At 53.2% G+C, this 14590-nt stretch overlaps 1 protein-coding gene across 1 annotated transcript; it reads right to left on the reverse strand.

The window, feature by feature from the left end:
• Positions 1-1239: 1239 nt before the first annotated feature.
• LOC121834103 lies at positions 1240-11090 on the reverse strand. The gene is made up of 2 exons (XM_042287849.1): positions 10774-11090; positions 1240-9680 (listed from the first exon to the last, which is right to left on the reverse strand). The coding sequence occupies exon 2, from the start codon at positions 9670-9672 to the stop codon at positions 8242-8244; it is 1431 nt and encodes a 476-aa protein (XP_042143783.1). The 5' UTR covers positions 9673-9680; positions 10774-11090; the 3' UTR covers positions 1240-8241.
• Between the last annotated feature and the right edge of the window lie 3500 nt (positions 11091-14590).

Genomic DNA, 14590 nt, shown 5'->3' on the forward strand with positions numbered 1-14590 from the left:
GTTACCATGGCATTGATTGTAACCAAATAGTCAGGTGCTCACTCAGTGCTTGGGTCCAGTTCATAAGCCGTCTGTATTCAAGTGTCGTCACCCTGGTGTGAACCCTAGGCTTTCTCAACATTGTGATTTCTGACTGTAAATTAGCCTTCTATTCCTCAGAATATAACCTTGGCAGGGGAGCCTCTGGTTTGTGGTATATAGATTATTATATAGATTATATTTGTGCTACAGACGTCAGTATGCTTGTATGAGGTGCAGAACATCCAAATGCATATCGTTTCTTGGCCCCTTTAACATGTGATGCTTTTTTTGTATGGCACATGATATGCTATTTGGCAGAGCCAAGGCAATTACAAGGAGAAAGCCTAGTTTTTTGTTTTGATATTTGACTGCAAAAATGATGTGATATTTATTTTGCTATCTCCCCATCTGGCAGACCACCAGTACAGCATCACAGGATGTATCGATCAAGCCCTGCGTGATCGCATCAGGCAGCTAGAGGAGCTCGCTTCTGCAAACGAGAAACTGCGCAAGGACAACGACCGTCTACAGAAAGAAAATGAAGCTCTGCGGAAGAAAGTAGCCCATCTTGAGGAGATGTATGACAAAGCAGAGGAGGTCATCGATGCTACAATCCCCTTTCAGAACTTCACGCTCACAGCCGTGCAACAGGACCCAAAGAAACTGGCCTTCTACACGGGATTCGACTCCCTGGAGAGATTTCTCGCCTTTTACAAGTTTGTTCAGGCAGGTTATGAAGCTCACAAGGAAAGTCAAGGTCCGCAGAGAAGGTCACCTTATCTATCCATGGATGATCAGCTGCTGCTCGTGTTGTCCCGCCTGAGGGTGGGACTTTTGGAGCAGGACCTTGCATACCGGTTTCGTATCCACATCAGCACAGTCAGCCGGGTGTGGACATTCTGGATTGGTTACCTAGCGGACTACCTTGCTCAACTCAACTACTGGCCGTCGCGACAGGTTGTGAACAAGCACATGCCGGAGTGCTTCATCGAGGCGTATCCATCGACGAGAGTCATTCTGGATTGCACGGAAATCTTCATCGAGTCACCTAGCGACTTCAGGGTGCAGAGTGATACCTACTCAAGCTACAAGTGCCACAACACTGCCAAGGGACTGCTGGGCATCACCCCCAATGGGTTCGTGTCGTTCGTGAGCGACCTTGCCCCTGGCCGCGTCTCTGACAAAGCCCTGACCGCATGTTCCGGGCTATGCAACCTTCTTGAGCCCGGAGACTCTGTCATGGCGGACAGAGGCTTTTTGATCACTGAAGAGGTCGAAGCTGCAGGGGCTAACCTGAACATTCCACCTTTCCTTGGGGGAAGGCTACAGCTCTCCCTGGAGGACGAAGCGAAAACTAGGGCGATTGCGAAGGTCCGGATCCACGTGGAACGAGTGATTGGACAAATGAAGTGTTTTCGAATCTTGAGGGGTACTTTCCCAAACAGTATGAGCAAGAGCCTGGACTCTATCTGGAAGGTCTGTGCTTTGCTGTGCAATTTCACGAGAGAGCCACTGCTCAGTCGAAGCTAGAGCTGCAGTCTTGTGGCTTCGTAGATGGTCGTGGAGAAAAAAGAGGCCATATCTCTCTATCTAGCTCACTTCAGCTCCGGCAACTTTTTGTGCCCACACGCCCTCATGACCCATGACGACCATTAGCACCGACTACGGCCCTCGGGACTTTCCTCTACCCAACGAAATGGACTCACAACCCACCGAGGCCACGCTGGCTTCTCCCGCTGTCTGAAGCTTACCGCTCAATGCACCACCCACAGCCGGTGCAACCACTCCTGCCGTCACGTCGCTTCTTGATGCACCACTTGTTGCCGCGTGAATTCAACCTGCGGTCTTTACTCAGAATCCATTCTCCATCCTCGGCGACGATGATCCCGAAAGCAAGTTGTCGCCCCTCAACAACAGTTGCCACATCCGCACTGCCGCCAATGAAACGAAGCGTGCTCGTGGCATTTTTTTCTTCGGCGCCGCTGCGACTAAGCTTACCACCTCACCCCGGTGCATCCAACGTGACTCGAACCCTGACTCGTTCCCCCTGGAGGACGGATGGCATCCTGTCTCTCGCCGACGTAAGGCGGCCCCGCCCGCGGCGCCTCCAGCAGCATCGTTCTGCAGTGAGTTCTCCCACACTGTCATTCTACGGCCGGCCAAACCATGCCGCATCATGGACGGGGTCTTTCTTGCCATTGACTCTGCAGTTGCTGCACAGATAGACCTCAGGTCTCCTACACCATTGCAGCCCCCTACCAAGTGAGGTACCTCGACTGCAGTAATCAACTTGCAGTTGATGCTGCTTTGTCTCAAGTGTGCGATGCATTCCTCAATGTAACATACATCCCGATCGGCACTCTGCAGGTCTCCGTGCAAGGCTACGAGGCCATTCGCCGTGGCCAGGTTCGCGGATTCATAAAAAAAGTCTGGCGACCTGGATTCTGCGTCCTAAAAAACCTTCATTGCCGGAAATCTGCTATCCTCCAGGCCGGTCCTCTCACAAACTCTGGGTCGGCACTCATTACATTCGACGGCACCAGCCTCGCGTTGCCCAGTGCCCCAACAGCACCCAAGCCAACGGCACAACACAGCGTCGTCAGTTGCCTTCATCAACATCCAAAGAGAAGCCGGCGTCACCACCAGTGACGCCTGAAACTAGCTCCTGCTCAGCAAGCTGTGCTGTTATCTGCGCCCAAAGCCCTCATCGCAGCACCGAGGTCTGCGAAGCAGAAGACTGACTCCCGCCCGGTGCTCGCCACAAAACTCCTAACGCCGGCACACAACATCACCGCCGACCTCACACAAGTCCCAACATCAGAACCGCCTCGGACCACCTTCGCAGAATCAGCGAGAGCTGTCAACAGCACTAGTGAGACGCCTGCCCTACTTCCGTCAGGGTCAGACTTTACTGGCTTGCAACAACAAATCACCCTTTTCACAAAACAAATGCTGGCAGCCACGCAGCGAATTCCGACGATGCAAAACTCGCTGTTTACTCTCGTGGATACCTGCACCCGTGCAGTAATCGGGCGCCTCGCGATGCAGGGCATCATTCCGTTCGGCGGCCCCCCACTATCACCACGCAAACATGGTTAGCGCCCCCAGGATTGTTCAGTGGAACTGTTGCTCGCTTAAACAGAAGAAGGCAGACTTCATCGAAAAATTTTATCTTCACTCGTCATCCGACATGGCCGCTGCGTTTGCTCTACAAGAAATCAACGGCCCCCTCCCTTCTTTGCCACAGTACGATGGACTTGCTCCGAACATTGAGACTAGTGCCCCCTTGCCTTGGATTCGTTCCGCCCTGTACGTTCATCGATCAGTGTGCTTCACTCTTCTCGACACCTCACAGAGGTGCTCTGCAATGACCAGCGTTACGGGTTGCCGCCAATTCCTCAACGGCCCGTTTTTCTCTTCTCTGTCTATGTGGCTCCAGACACATCGCTAAACCGCTGGACAAGGCAGCCGCTAAACATCCCTTTTTTTAAGCACTTCGCCCGTCTTTATCCAAAAGACGACGTTCCCGTTTGCGGTGATCTTAATGCCAAACACACGCATGGGGCTACGACATTGACCTTCCCCACGGCACGCGGCTTCTTGCAGACCTCACAGGGCTGAAACTTTCGTTCCTCAACATCCCAGACACCCCCACACGTATCAAACAATCCTCCCAACAGCAGGACACCTGCCCCGACTTTACCTGTGCTCGTTACCCTCGACGCTGGAGATGGCATGTCGCCGGCGACCGCCTCGGCGGTGATCACCTCCCCATTATTTTACGCTACGACTTCCTATCCGCAACCCTATCTCACTGTCGCGCCTGCTGCGACACATTCTTCACTAAGTGGGACAACTTCCGAGCAGCTCTTTCTTCTGTCATGGAACTTGCTGGCTTTTCCGACATTATACAAGCTATCCAGTCCGCCCACAAGTCTGCCACAAAGCGGCTAACCGTACCGGACGATGCCGCTTTGACGAGCATTTACTTACTGGACCGCCGCATTCACCTGTTGGCCTGTTACCGCCGTTCTCGCAGACCACGACGACTCCTCAAACCTTCACATAAACTCCAAAAGACTATCTCGTGCTACACTTCGGAACTCGCTTCCAACTGCTGGACTTCCCTGTGCAGATCCATCTCCGGCAATAGCCATCTTTCGAAAGTTTGAAGGCTCCTCCGTTCTCTCCTCGGGGACCACAAACCTAGGCAATTTGCTGCCACTGTTGCCCTTCGCAAAGGTGTCTCTCCCGAGGAGCTAGCTGAACGGGCCTCGGACGTCTTTTTTCCGCAACCAGCGCAACATGACTCTGGATGCTACACTTGTGTTCACCCTGTCACCAAGCTCTTGGGATGGATTGCCCGTTCACCCTCCACTCGCAGTGCACCTGGCCCCCAACAACGTCACAGTCGGGCAACTTCAGAACCTCCCTACGGCACTCAAGGAAACCATACTCGCCGAGATCAACCAGGTGACTCCAGACTACTGAAGCCCCAGGAGTCCCTGATCGCTGCCACTTGTCTCATTCGCCCTGGAAGCTCCCGAGAAGATTAAAAGCTTTTCCTCTTTTTATGCCCAAACAGCAGGGCAGATATGGTGGCCACTTCTTTGGTCGTTAAATAAATGTTTCAAAGCAAAGGTAGATGGTCATGATGAAAGAAATCAAGGACGTTAGGATTCCTGTCAGAAGTACTCAACGCAATAAAATGTTGTCCAAACTTGCCAGGTTTTAATTTTAGATTGGTTGCACACTACACGACAGAGTAGCGAGCATTTGATTATTCTTAATTTTTAACTAGGACTGATTAAATTAATTTCAATACTTTTGGATGTTTTATTTTAATACACACATATCCTCTAAAAAGGGCGGAAATGTAGTGGTTAATAAAGAAAAATAGACGTAATGGTGGGGCCACAGTCGACTCCTAGCAGAACTGTTTGGTGGGGCAACAGGCAGACTGAGATTAAAGCCCCTCTATCCTGGGAAAAGTGGCGCCATTCATTGTTGTGGAAATTCTCGAGACACGTACCGTGTGCCACTTCTGGGAAGGACATGGCGTCTGAAATCTAGCTCAGTGCTGCGCTGTGTCGCCATGATCTTCCCAAGGGCTGCATGTTGCACGTGCCTCGTGCATCGACGCACTTTGCGCTACTTTTAAAACATGAAGGGGCTTTAACTGAGATGCCATTGCGTGTGCCACAGGCAAAAATTCAAGATGTTGAAAACAAGCTGTTGCATTGTAAATTGTGCGAATTACTAAAATTCTCCGTCAATATGCCCCAGCAAATGAAGATTAGAGGGTTTACAGATTAAACCAAAGGAAGATGTCTGTCACCCCAGAGGAAGAACATGTGGGGACCTTGACGTGCAACCAAAATTTCACCATCAATAGCGCTGAAATCAGTAACGACACTACCGTAAACCAATTTTGCTCCCAGGTGGGCCGCCGGAAGCGGCGTTGGTAGCCACAGCACATGGTCGTTGTTGGAACTTTCGCGCATAATGCAGAAGAGGATCATGCCCTCTTTAGGTGTCACACGCTCCCATACCATCTTTAGTGTTTGTGTGTATGGCGCGTGCTTTGGACGGTTTCACAACTGACGACCACGCGCATGCTAGGCTGTGAAGATTACACGCTGGGGCGTGGGTTTGTAAACAATGGAAAAGTGTATGAAATTTAGCATGCACAGTGCACAAACTCTATTTTCAGTACACAAATATTGCGACTACTATATCGGACAGAGGTACGCGCTACAGTTTGCAACAAATTCTTGTGCCGACATGAGCAGTCTGAGGCATTCCAACTACTTGTCATGACAGCCACTTTCAGTTCACAAAAGTTGGTTTATTATATGTTCTCCAAGTCTTTGGCATTAAAAATGAGGTTGATTCCTTTGTGACACTGCCGTGCCGGGCTGTGGCCGGCGGTGAAACTGCACAGCCCACCAGCGACGGCAAGCAACCAACTGAGCGTCCAGAGCTAGGAACCAAAAGGCACCTTTATCACACGAGGCAATGGCTTTTTACACAAGACGTGGGCACAGTGTTTGCAACCCGATTACCGAAAGTGTCCAAACTTGGCACTAGCACCGCCCGCAAAATCCCCCCTTTAGAATGTTCAAGGAGAGTATCGGACACCTTGGCTGTGAAAAAAAACAAAGTTTTACAGATTGAGTCTCTTGGGAGCGACCACTTGTCTTCCAGAATGGGTTGAGTAGTGTCGGCCCGTACCATCACCACGAACACGTGGTGGTGATGCTGGACGAGGCACATCACGATGACGCGAGTAGACAGGTCCACCTGAGGCCGAACCGTCGACGGAAGCTAGGGGTGACGCCGGCCTCGGAGAGACACAACAGCACCTGCCGCAGGCGTTGGTCATGTTCCTTTTTCGTTCTGCCGAAGACTAGGATGTCGTCGACCATGTTGACCAATCCGTCTAGGACTTCCAAGATCCACGCCACCTGTCGCTGGAAAAACTCAGGGGCCGACGTGATGCCAAATGGGAGTCGGCAAAAGCAATAACGCCCATACGGCGTAATGAACATCGTAAGCTCTTGAGAGTCCTTGGAAAGCTTGACCTGATGGAAGCTTGAGGTAACTTTGAGCTTCGAGAAGACTGCCGCATCGCCCAGAAGTCCCAGGACTTGATCGACGGTGGGGAGCACATGACGTTCTCTCGGGACAACTTGATTTAATTTTGTAAAGTCGATACAGACACGGTAACCTCCCGACGACTTTGGAACCATGAACAGTCCAGCGTCCCGAGGTGTGGGGTTGGTGACACGCCGAATGGCTCCGTCTTGCTCCAGTTTGGCCAGTTCTGTTTGCACCACCTCGCGCAGGGGTATCGGTATGCGGCATGGAACACTAAGTGAAAACGGAACCGCATCCGGGCGTAGCCGAATCTTGTACTCCTCCTTGAGCGTGCCGAGACCTCTGAAAAGTCCCTGCGGTGCCGGCACTTTCATGTCGTCCAAGAACTTTACCACACCCAGAGCCTGGATGGCTGGGAACCCGAGCAGGGGCATAGAGAGGGACTTGATCACGTACAGACGCTGATGACCGGTCTTGCCTCGCCACAGGAGGGTAGCCATGAAGTACCCAATGACTTTTAGCGACTGGTCTCCTGGTGCTGTCAGCAGGTCGTCGACCTTGTCCAGATGATGAGGTAAGTTCGGGAAGGCTTCCGAAACAGCAGACGCCTCCGCGCCGGAATCTACCTTGAATATCGCCGTGTAGTTGTCGACATTGACCTCAACGTACTTGGCCTTGGCCTTCTCAGTCTCGAGGATTGCGTGGAGCGGTAAGGAACGCCACCTTGCTCTGCTTTCGTTTCCGAGCGCAACAGACGTCCGCGAAGTGGCCCTTCTTCTTGCAATAATTGCACAGAGACTGCCGAGCAGGACAGTCTGAGCGTGTGTGGGGGGCCCGACTGCAGTAGCTGCAGGAACCTGGGTCGTTATCGCCAAGTGAAGACACTGCTGATGCGTCGTCTGACCGTTTTGTTGTCTTGCGTTGGTGCGTCGGACCATGACAAGACTTGGTGGCGTCAACGTTGACGGTGACCTGGACACTCTCGACTCCCGCGAGCAGTTTTTTTCTTTTTCGGCGTCTTCGATCTGCCTCACCTGCGTCCACGCGTCCTTGAGGCTGAGCTTGGCTTTCCAGCAGAGCTGGCCGGACAGGCGTTCGTCGCAAAGACCAACAACGAACCGGTCGCGAACCAGGCGTTCTTCGACTTTGGGGGACGGGTAGTTGCACCACTTGACAAGCTTGCAGAGCTCGGCGTAGTAACTGTCGACGCTCTCTCCCGGCTGCTGAACCCGCTCGTGGAACCTCGAGGACTCTTACACCTCGTTGACGGGGTACAGGAAGTGTTCCGAGAAGCGCTTGACCACCGTGTTGTAGTTGTTCAGGGAGGCGGCGTTCAAGCCGAACATGTCGAGAAGGACCCGAGCCTCGGGGCCCATGCAGTAGAGAAGTGTCCGCACCTGAATGTCCGGTGGTGCTTGGCGAAGTACGGAGGCATAAGCGTACTCCTCGAGTTGCGTAAACCGGGTAGGCCAAGAACCGGTGTTGTCGAAGTCGAAACCAGCAGGCTGACGTACGGAGCCGCCCACCCACGCGGGCAGTGTTTGCAACCCGATTACCAAAAGTGTCCAAACTTGGCACTAGAACCGCCCACAACAGACACTACAATTTTATGATCAACACTCAGTCTTTCCGATATTTAAAAAAAAAGTCTGTCAGGCGTGGCACCATAACGTTCACCCAGAGTGCCTCATCAAAGGGCACCCGTGTGACCCAGCAGTCTTTCGCCCAGTCAACAACAAGGTCACACCACTCCAGTCCTGTGAGCGCAAGTTGTCCTGTCACCTGGTAGTAGTGCTTGTGCTTTTTGTCGACACTCTTGTCCGCATGGATAAACTCCACAAACCCTCTGCTCATCACCTCCTCGAAGGTCGTCAGGTTCGCATCTATCGCCCGTGACACGGTCTTCACTTCGACTAGTCCGTACTCCTGTATATCTTCGTCCCAGACCAGCCCGTCTGGTGATGCCCCCAGCATGGGAAGGCCAGGGTTGATGCAAAGGCCAACACTGAAGACTTGGACCTTTTGCTTGGCCTTGTAGCGCTTCAGAGCAGCCGCCTCATTCTGAAGTCCCGCCCTCATGTGACGTGTCGTGCCATGTCCGCCCGAGAAAATCGTCCTGAGAAACTTTTCGTTCACGGGTGCTTGTCGTTTGACGATGTCTCCGAACTGTGATGCCGTGATCCTTTTCTCACGTTCCGTGTGCCACAGCATACTTCTGCTTTGGCCACGTGTCTGTTCCTCCAGGTGCTGAGCTTGTGTAAGAGTCAGGGTGCATGGATCGCTTGGTGGCATCTGGTGATTCCAGCACTCTTTTATGGGCAAGCTGATCCGTGCTGCAGAGGCCCCATCATCCGTGTTCGAGTGCTCCTGAACCTTCCTTGGCAAGGGTGTGAAGGCAGCTTCTTCCATCACGTCCGCAAACATTGGGAATATTCCCTTCTCAATGAAATCTGTATGCAGCCTCTTGACGGTTGCCTGCGCCACGTCCACATGCACTTCCGTGGTTTTTCTCGCACTCTTCGCCTTGTTGCTAGAGTCGTGCTTGACGAATTCTAGTTCGTTGAACGACACCGTACTTGCACCTCTCTTTGAAGATGGGCCCCACTGCCTTGCTCCCTCAGTGCAGGCCAGAGCATCCGGGATGTAGGACCTTCCCTCCCTTATCAGGTCTAGCATGTGCCAAAGCAGTGCTGCCACATGCTTGCACACACCGCCTTGTCCAGCCTTGCAGGAACAGGAAGCCTTGCTGACCTGCCCATCTTGGCAGAGCACAGCATGCACTGCGTATCGCTTCGTAAGGGTCATGGAAGCCTCCACGTTAGCCTTGACAATTGTCTCTGATGCACTTGTGGTGTGGAGGAAGATGTTCTGCACTTTGTGGGCCTTGAACATTTTGTAGCCAGAACTTGTGTGCTTCTGTGCTCCAGCTGCTTGGCCATGCCCTTGGATGTGGCTTTCCGAGAATGCGGAAGGAAAGTCCTTCAGCTGCTTGGTCCAAGGTCCTGCTGGAAGTGGTAGCTCTTGCGGCTCTGGTACATCCCGTGTCGCCATAGCCTTCCCTGAAAAAAAGGCAGCTCAGTCAGCGTTTTAAAAGGAGGACGGAAATTTGACCAACACAGTTTTTTAATGGGTTTGGTGTTGTTTTGACAGAATTAACCTAAACTTGCGAAGTAAGAGTTCATCTAGGGTAACAACCCCTCAAAAAAAGCCTGCTGTAAACTTTGTGCTAAAAAAAGAGCGTTTGCTATTAGGCAAACATGCCAGCTTTTGTAATCTACAACTTCTTGTGCACTTTCGAACATTACACAGTCGAAGGAGCATTCTGAAAGCAAGCCACGCACTGGCATTGGGGACAAGCATCTCCAGTGTCACTGAGCTGCTTGTTGCTGCTGCCCTGTCAGTGTCCATGATATAGTGCAGCTCTGAATACGAAGAACGCGTTTTGACCATAATCCGTTTCGTGCCAGCAGCATAAAGCTGCTGGCACGACCGTGAAGTGTTGTACAGGAGTGGCAAAGACACTCCAGCTTTCAATGCGTCAGTGTTCGTCCAAAAGAAGCAGTTCGCAGAGCCACTAAAAAGTGTCTAGCATTTCATATGCACGCGCTTGCGTGAAAACGGGATGATCAATAAAGATATGCACTCGCGGGACGCTGTGTTAGCGCGGTTCGCAGGGGCAATCTTGCCTCACCACAGTGAGCGCGCTAGCTGAACTGTAATTTCGATAAACAATGGAATCTCCCCCATACTATGCATAAAACGCAGTCAGAACCCCTTCTCCCGCCGCGACGAAGAACCGAACGCGAAGGATGTGATGCTGCGCGGACGGTTGTTGACGAGCGCTGCCGAGGCACGCCGACCGCTGGTACAGCTTCGCAAGCGTCCGAAGGGCAAAAAGATCGCAACGACAAAGCACCGTCCCGAATGTTGAGCACGCAAGCAGTACTCGATATCCCACGCTCACATTTCACAGGGCGAGCGCATCACGAAGCGAAGGCATGTCGGCCTTCGCTTCGTGATGACTACTTTATTTCTCTGCTTACAGCGGTGACATTTGTAGTGATGTTCGAAACTGCTCTCTCGCGACCGCACACGAGTTAAATGAACGGCCTAGGAGCGGGATAGAGCGTAACGGCAACAGTCAGTACTCACCCCGGGAGCGGCGAACGAAGCGGCGTGGTGTCCGTCGACGGCCGCGTCGAAAACGATGGAATATGCACAAAAACACGTAATATACAGAAGAAATACAAAGCGCTGAACGAAATAGATACACTTATGAACAAGAAAAATACACTGGAGTAGATAAAAAAGAGGATTATTAAGTATAAACAACGAAGATGAAAAGTATGTCTAGGGCGAGGTGATGCGATTCCAACGGAGAGCAGCCAGACGACGGGGGCCGACAGAACACCGATCCCAAGATTCCTCGCGCGCGCGCCGGGGCGCTTGGGAGAGACTGCAAATGGTCTATTAGAGCGAAAATCCCAATACTGCGCGTTCACTGTCGAGACAATTTCGGCGCCGTTTAATTGGCTCCCTCGTATCGCCCGCGTCGGCTGCGGTGCCCTATTAGAGCGAAAATCCCAATACTGCGCGTTCACTGTCGAGACAATTTCGGCGCCGTTTAATTGGCTCCCTCGTATCGCCCGCGTCGGCTGCGGTGCCCTATTAGAGCGAAAATCCCAATACTGCGCGTTCACTGTCGAGACAATTTCGGCGCCGTTTAATTGGCTCCCTCGTATCGCCCGCGTGGGCTGCGGTGCCCTATTAGAGCGGAAATCCCAATACTGCGCGTTCACTGTCGAGACAATTTCGGCGCCGTTTAATTGGCTCCCTCGTATCGCCCGCGTCGGCTGCGGTGCCCTATTAGGGCGAAAATCCCAATACTGCGCGTTCACTGTCGAGACAATTTCGGCGCCGTTTAATTGGCTCCCTCGTATCGCCCGCGTCGGCTGCGGTGCCCTATTAGAGCGAAAATCCCAATACTGCGCGTTCACTGTCGAGACAATTTCGGCGCCGTTTAATTGGCTCCCTCGTATCGCCCGCGTCGGCTGCGGTGCCCTATTAGAGCGAAAATCCCAATACTGCGCGTTCACTGTCGAGACAATTTCGGCGCCGTTTAATTGGCTCCCTCGTATCGCCCGCGTCAGCTGCGGTGCCCTATTAGAGCGAAAATCCCAATACTGCGCGTTCACTGTCGAGACAATTTCGGCGCCGTTTAATTGGCTCCCTCGTATCGCCCGCGTCGGCTGTGGTGCCCTATTAGAGCGAAAATCCCAATACTGCGCGTTCACTGTCGAGACAATTTCGGCGCCGTTTAATTGGCTCCCTCGTATCGCCCGCGTCGGCTGCGGTGCCCTATTAGAGCGAAAATCCCAATACTGCGCGTTCACTGTCGAGACAATTTCGGCGCCGTTTAATTGGCTCCCTCGTATCGCCCGCGTCGGCTGCGGTGCCCTATTAGAGCGAAAATCCCAATACTGCGCGTTCACTGTCGAGACAATTTCGGCGCCGTTTAATTGGCTCCCTCGTATCGCCCGCGTCGGCTGTGGTGCCCTATTAGAGCGAAAATCCCAATACTGCGCGTTCACTGTCGAGACAATTTCGGCGCCGTTTAATTGGCTCCCTCGTATCGCCCGCGTCGGCTGCGGTGCCCTATTAGAGCGAAAATCCCAATACTGCGCGTTCACTGTCGAGACAATTTCGGCGCCGTTTAATTGGCTCCCTCGTATCGCCCGCGTCGGCTGCGGTGCCCTATTAGAGCGAAAATCCCAATACTGCGCGTTCACTGTCGAGACAATTTCGGCGCCGTTTAATTGGCTCCCTCGTATCGCCCGCGTCGGCTGCGGTGCCCTATTAGAGCGAAAATCCCAATACTGCGCGTTCACTGTCGAGACAATTTCGGCGCCGTTTAATTGGCTCCCTCGTATCGCCCGCGTCGGCTGCGGTGCCCTATTAGAGCGAAAATCCCAATACTGCGCGTTCACTGTCGAGACAATTTCGGCGCCGTTTAATTGGCTCCCTCGTATCGCCCGCGTCGGCTGCGGTGCCCTATTAGAGCGAAAATCCCAATACTGCGCGTTCACTGTCGAGACAATTTCGGCGCCGTTTAATTGGCTCCCTCGTATCGCCCGCGTCGGCTGCGGTGCCCTATTAGAGCGAAAATCCCAATACTGCGCGTTCACTGTCGAGACAATTTCGGCGCCGTTTAATTGGCTCCCTCGTATCGCCCGCGTCGGCTGCGGTGCCCTATTAGAGCGAAAATCCCAATACTGCGCGTTCACTGTCGAGACAATTTCGGCGCCGTTTAATTGGCTCCCTCGTATCGCCCGCGTCGGCTGTGGTGCCCTATTAGAGCGAAAATCCCAATACTGCGCGTTCACTGTCGAGACAATTTCGGCGCCGTTTAATTGGCTCCCTCGTATCGCCCGCGTCGGCTGCGGTGCCCTATTAGAGCGAAAATCCCAATACTGCGCGTTCACTGTCGAGACAATTTCGGCGCCGTTTAATTGGCTCCCTCGTATCGCCCGCGTCGGCTGCGGTGCCCTATTAGAGCGAAAATCCCAATACTGCGCGTTCACTGTCGAGACAATTTCGGCGCCGTTTAATTGGCTCCCTCGTATCGCCCGCGTCGGCTGTGGTGCCCTATTAGAGCGAAAATCCCAATACTGCGCGTTCACTGTCGAGACAATTTCGGCGCCGTTTAATTGGCTCCCTCGTATCGCCCGCGTCGGCTGCGGTGCCCTATTAGAGCGAAAATCCCAATACTGCGCGTTCACTGTCGAGACAATTTCGGCGCCGTTTAATTGGCTCCCTCGTATCGCCCGCGTCGGCTGCGGTGCCCTATTAGAGCGAAAATCCCAATACTGCGCGTTCACTGTCGAGACAATTTCGGCGCCGTTTAATTGGCTCCCTCGTATCGCCCGCGTCGGCTGCGGTGCCCTATTAGAGCGAAAATCCCAATACTGCGCGTTCACTGTCGAGACAATTTCGGCGCCGTTTAATTGGCTCCCTCGTATCGCCCGCGTCGGCTGCGGTGCCCTATTAGAGCGAAAATCCCAATACTGCGCGTTCACTGTCGAGACAATTTCGGCGCCGTTTAATTGGCTCCCTCGTATCGCCCGCGTCGGCTGCGGTGCCCTATTAGAGCGAAAATCCCAATACTGCGCGTTCACTGTCGAGACAATTTCGGCGCCGTTTAATTGGCTCCCTCGTATCGCCTGCGTCGGCTGTGGTGCCCTATTAGAGCGAAAATCCCAATACTGCGCGTTCACTGTCGAGACAATTTCGGCGCCGTTTAATTGGCTCCCTCGTATCGCCCGCGTCGGCTGCGGTGCCCTATTAGAGCGAAAATCCCAATACTGCGCGTTCACTGTCGAGACAATTTCGGCGCCGTTTAATTGGCTCCCTCGTATCGCCTGCGTCGGCTGTGGTGCCCTATTAGAGCGAAAATCCCAATACTGCGCGTTCACTGTCGAGACAATTTCGGCGCCGTTTAATTGGCTCCCTCGTATCGCCCGCGTCGGCTGCGGTGCCCTATTAGAGCGAAAATCCCAATACTGCGCGTTCACTGTCGAGACAATTTCGGCGCCGTTTAATTGGCTCCCTCGTATCGCCCGCGTCGGCTGTGGTGCCCTATTAGAGCGAAAATCCCAATACTGCGCGTTCACTGTCGAGACAATTTCCGCGCCGTTTAATTGGCTCCCTCGTATCGCCCGCGTCGGCTGCGGTGCCCTATTAGAGCGAAAATCCCAATACTGCGCGTTCACTGTCGAGACAATTTCGGCGCCGTTTAATTGGCTCCCTCGTATCGCCCGCGTCGGCTGCGGTGCCCTATTAGAGCGAAAATCCCAATACTGCGCGTTCACTGTCGAGACAATTTCGGCGCCGTTTAATTGGCTCCCTCGTATCGCCCGCGTCGGCTGCGGTGCCCTATTAGAGCGAAAATCCCAATACTGCGCGTTCACTG

The sequence above is a fragment of the Ixodes scapularis genome, unplaced genomic scaffold (assembly GCF_016920785.2).
Source record: "Ixodes scapularis isolate PalLabHiFi unplaced genomic scaffold, ASM1692078v2 ptg000504l_1__unscaffolded, whole genome shotgun sequence".
NCBI classification, from domain to species: Eukaryota; Metazoa; Arthropoda; class Arachnida; order Ixodida; family Ixodidae; genus Ixodes; species Ixodes scapularis.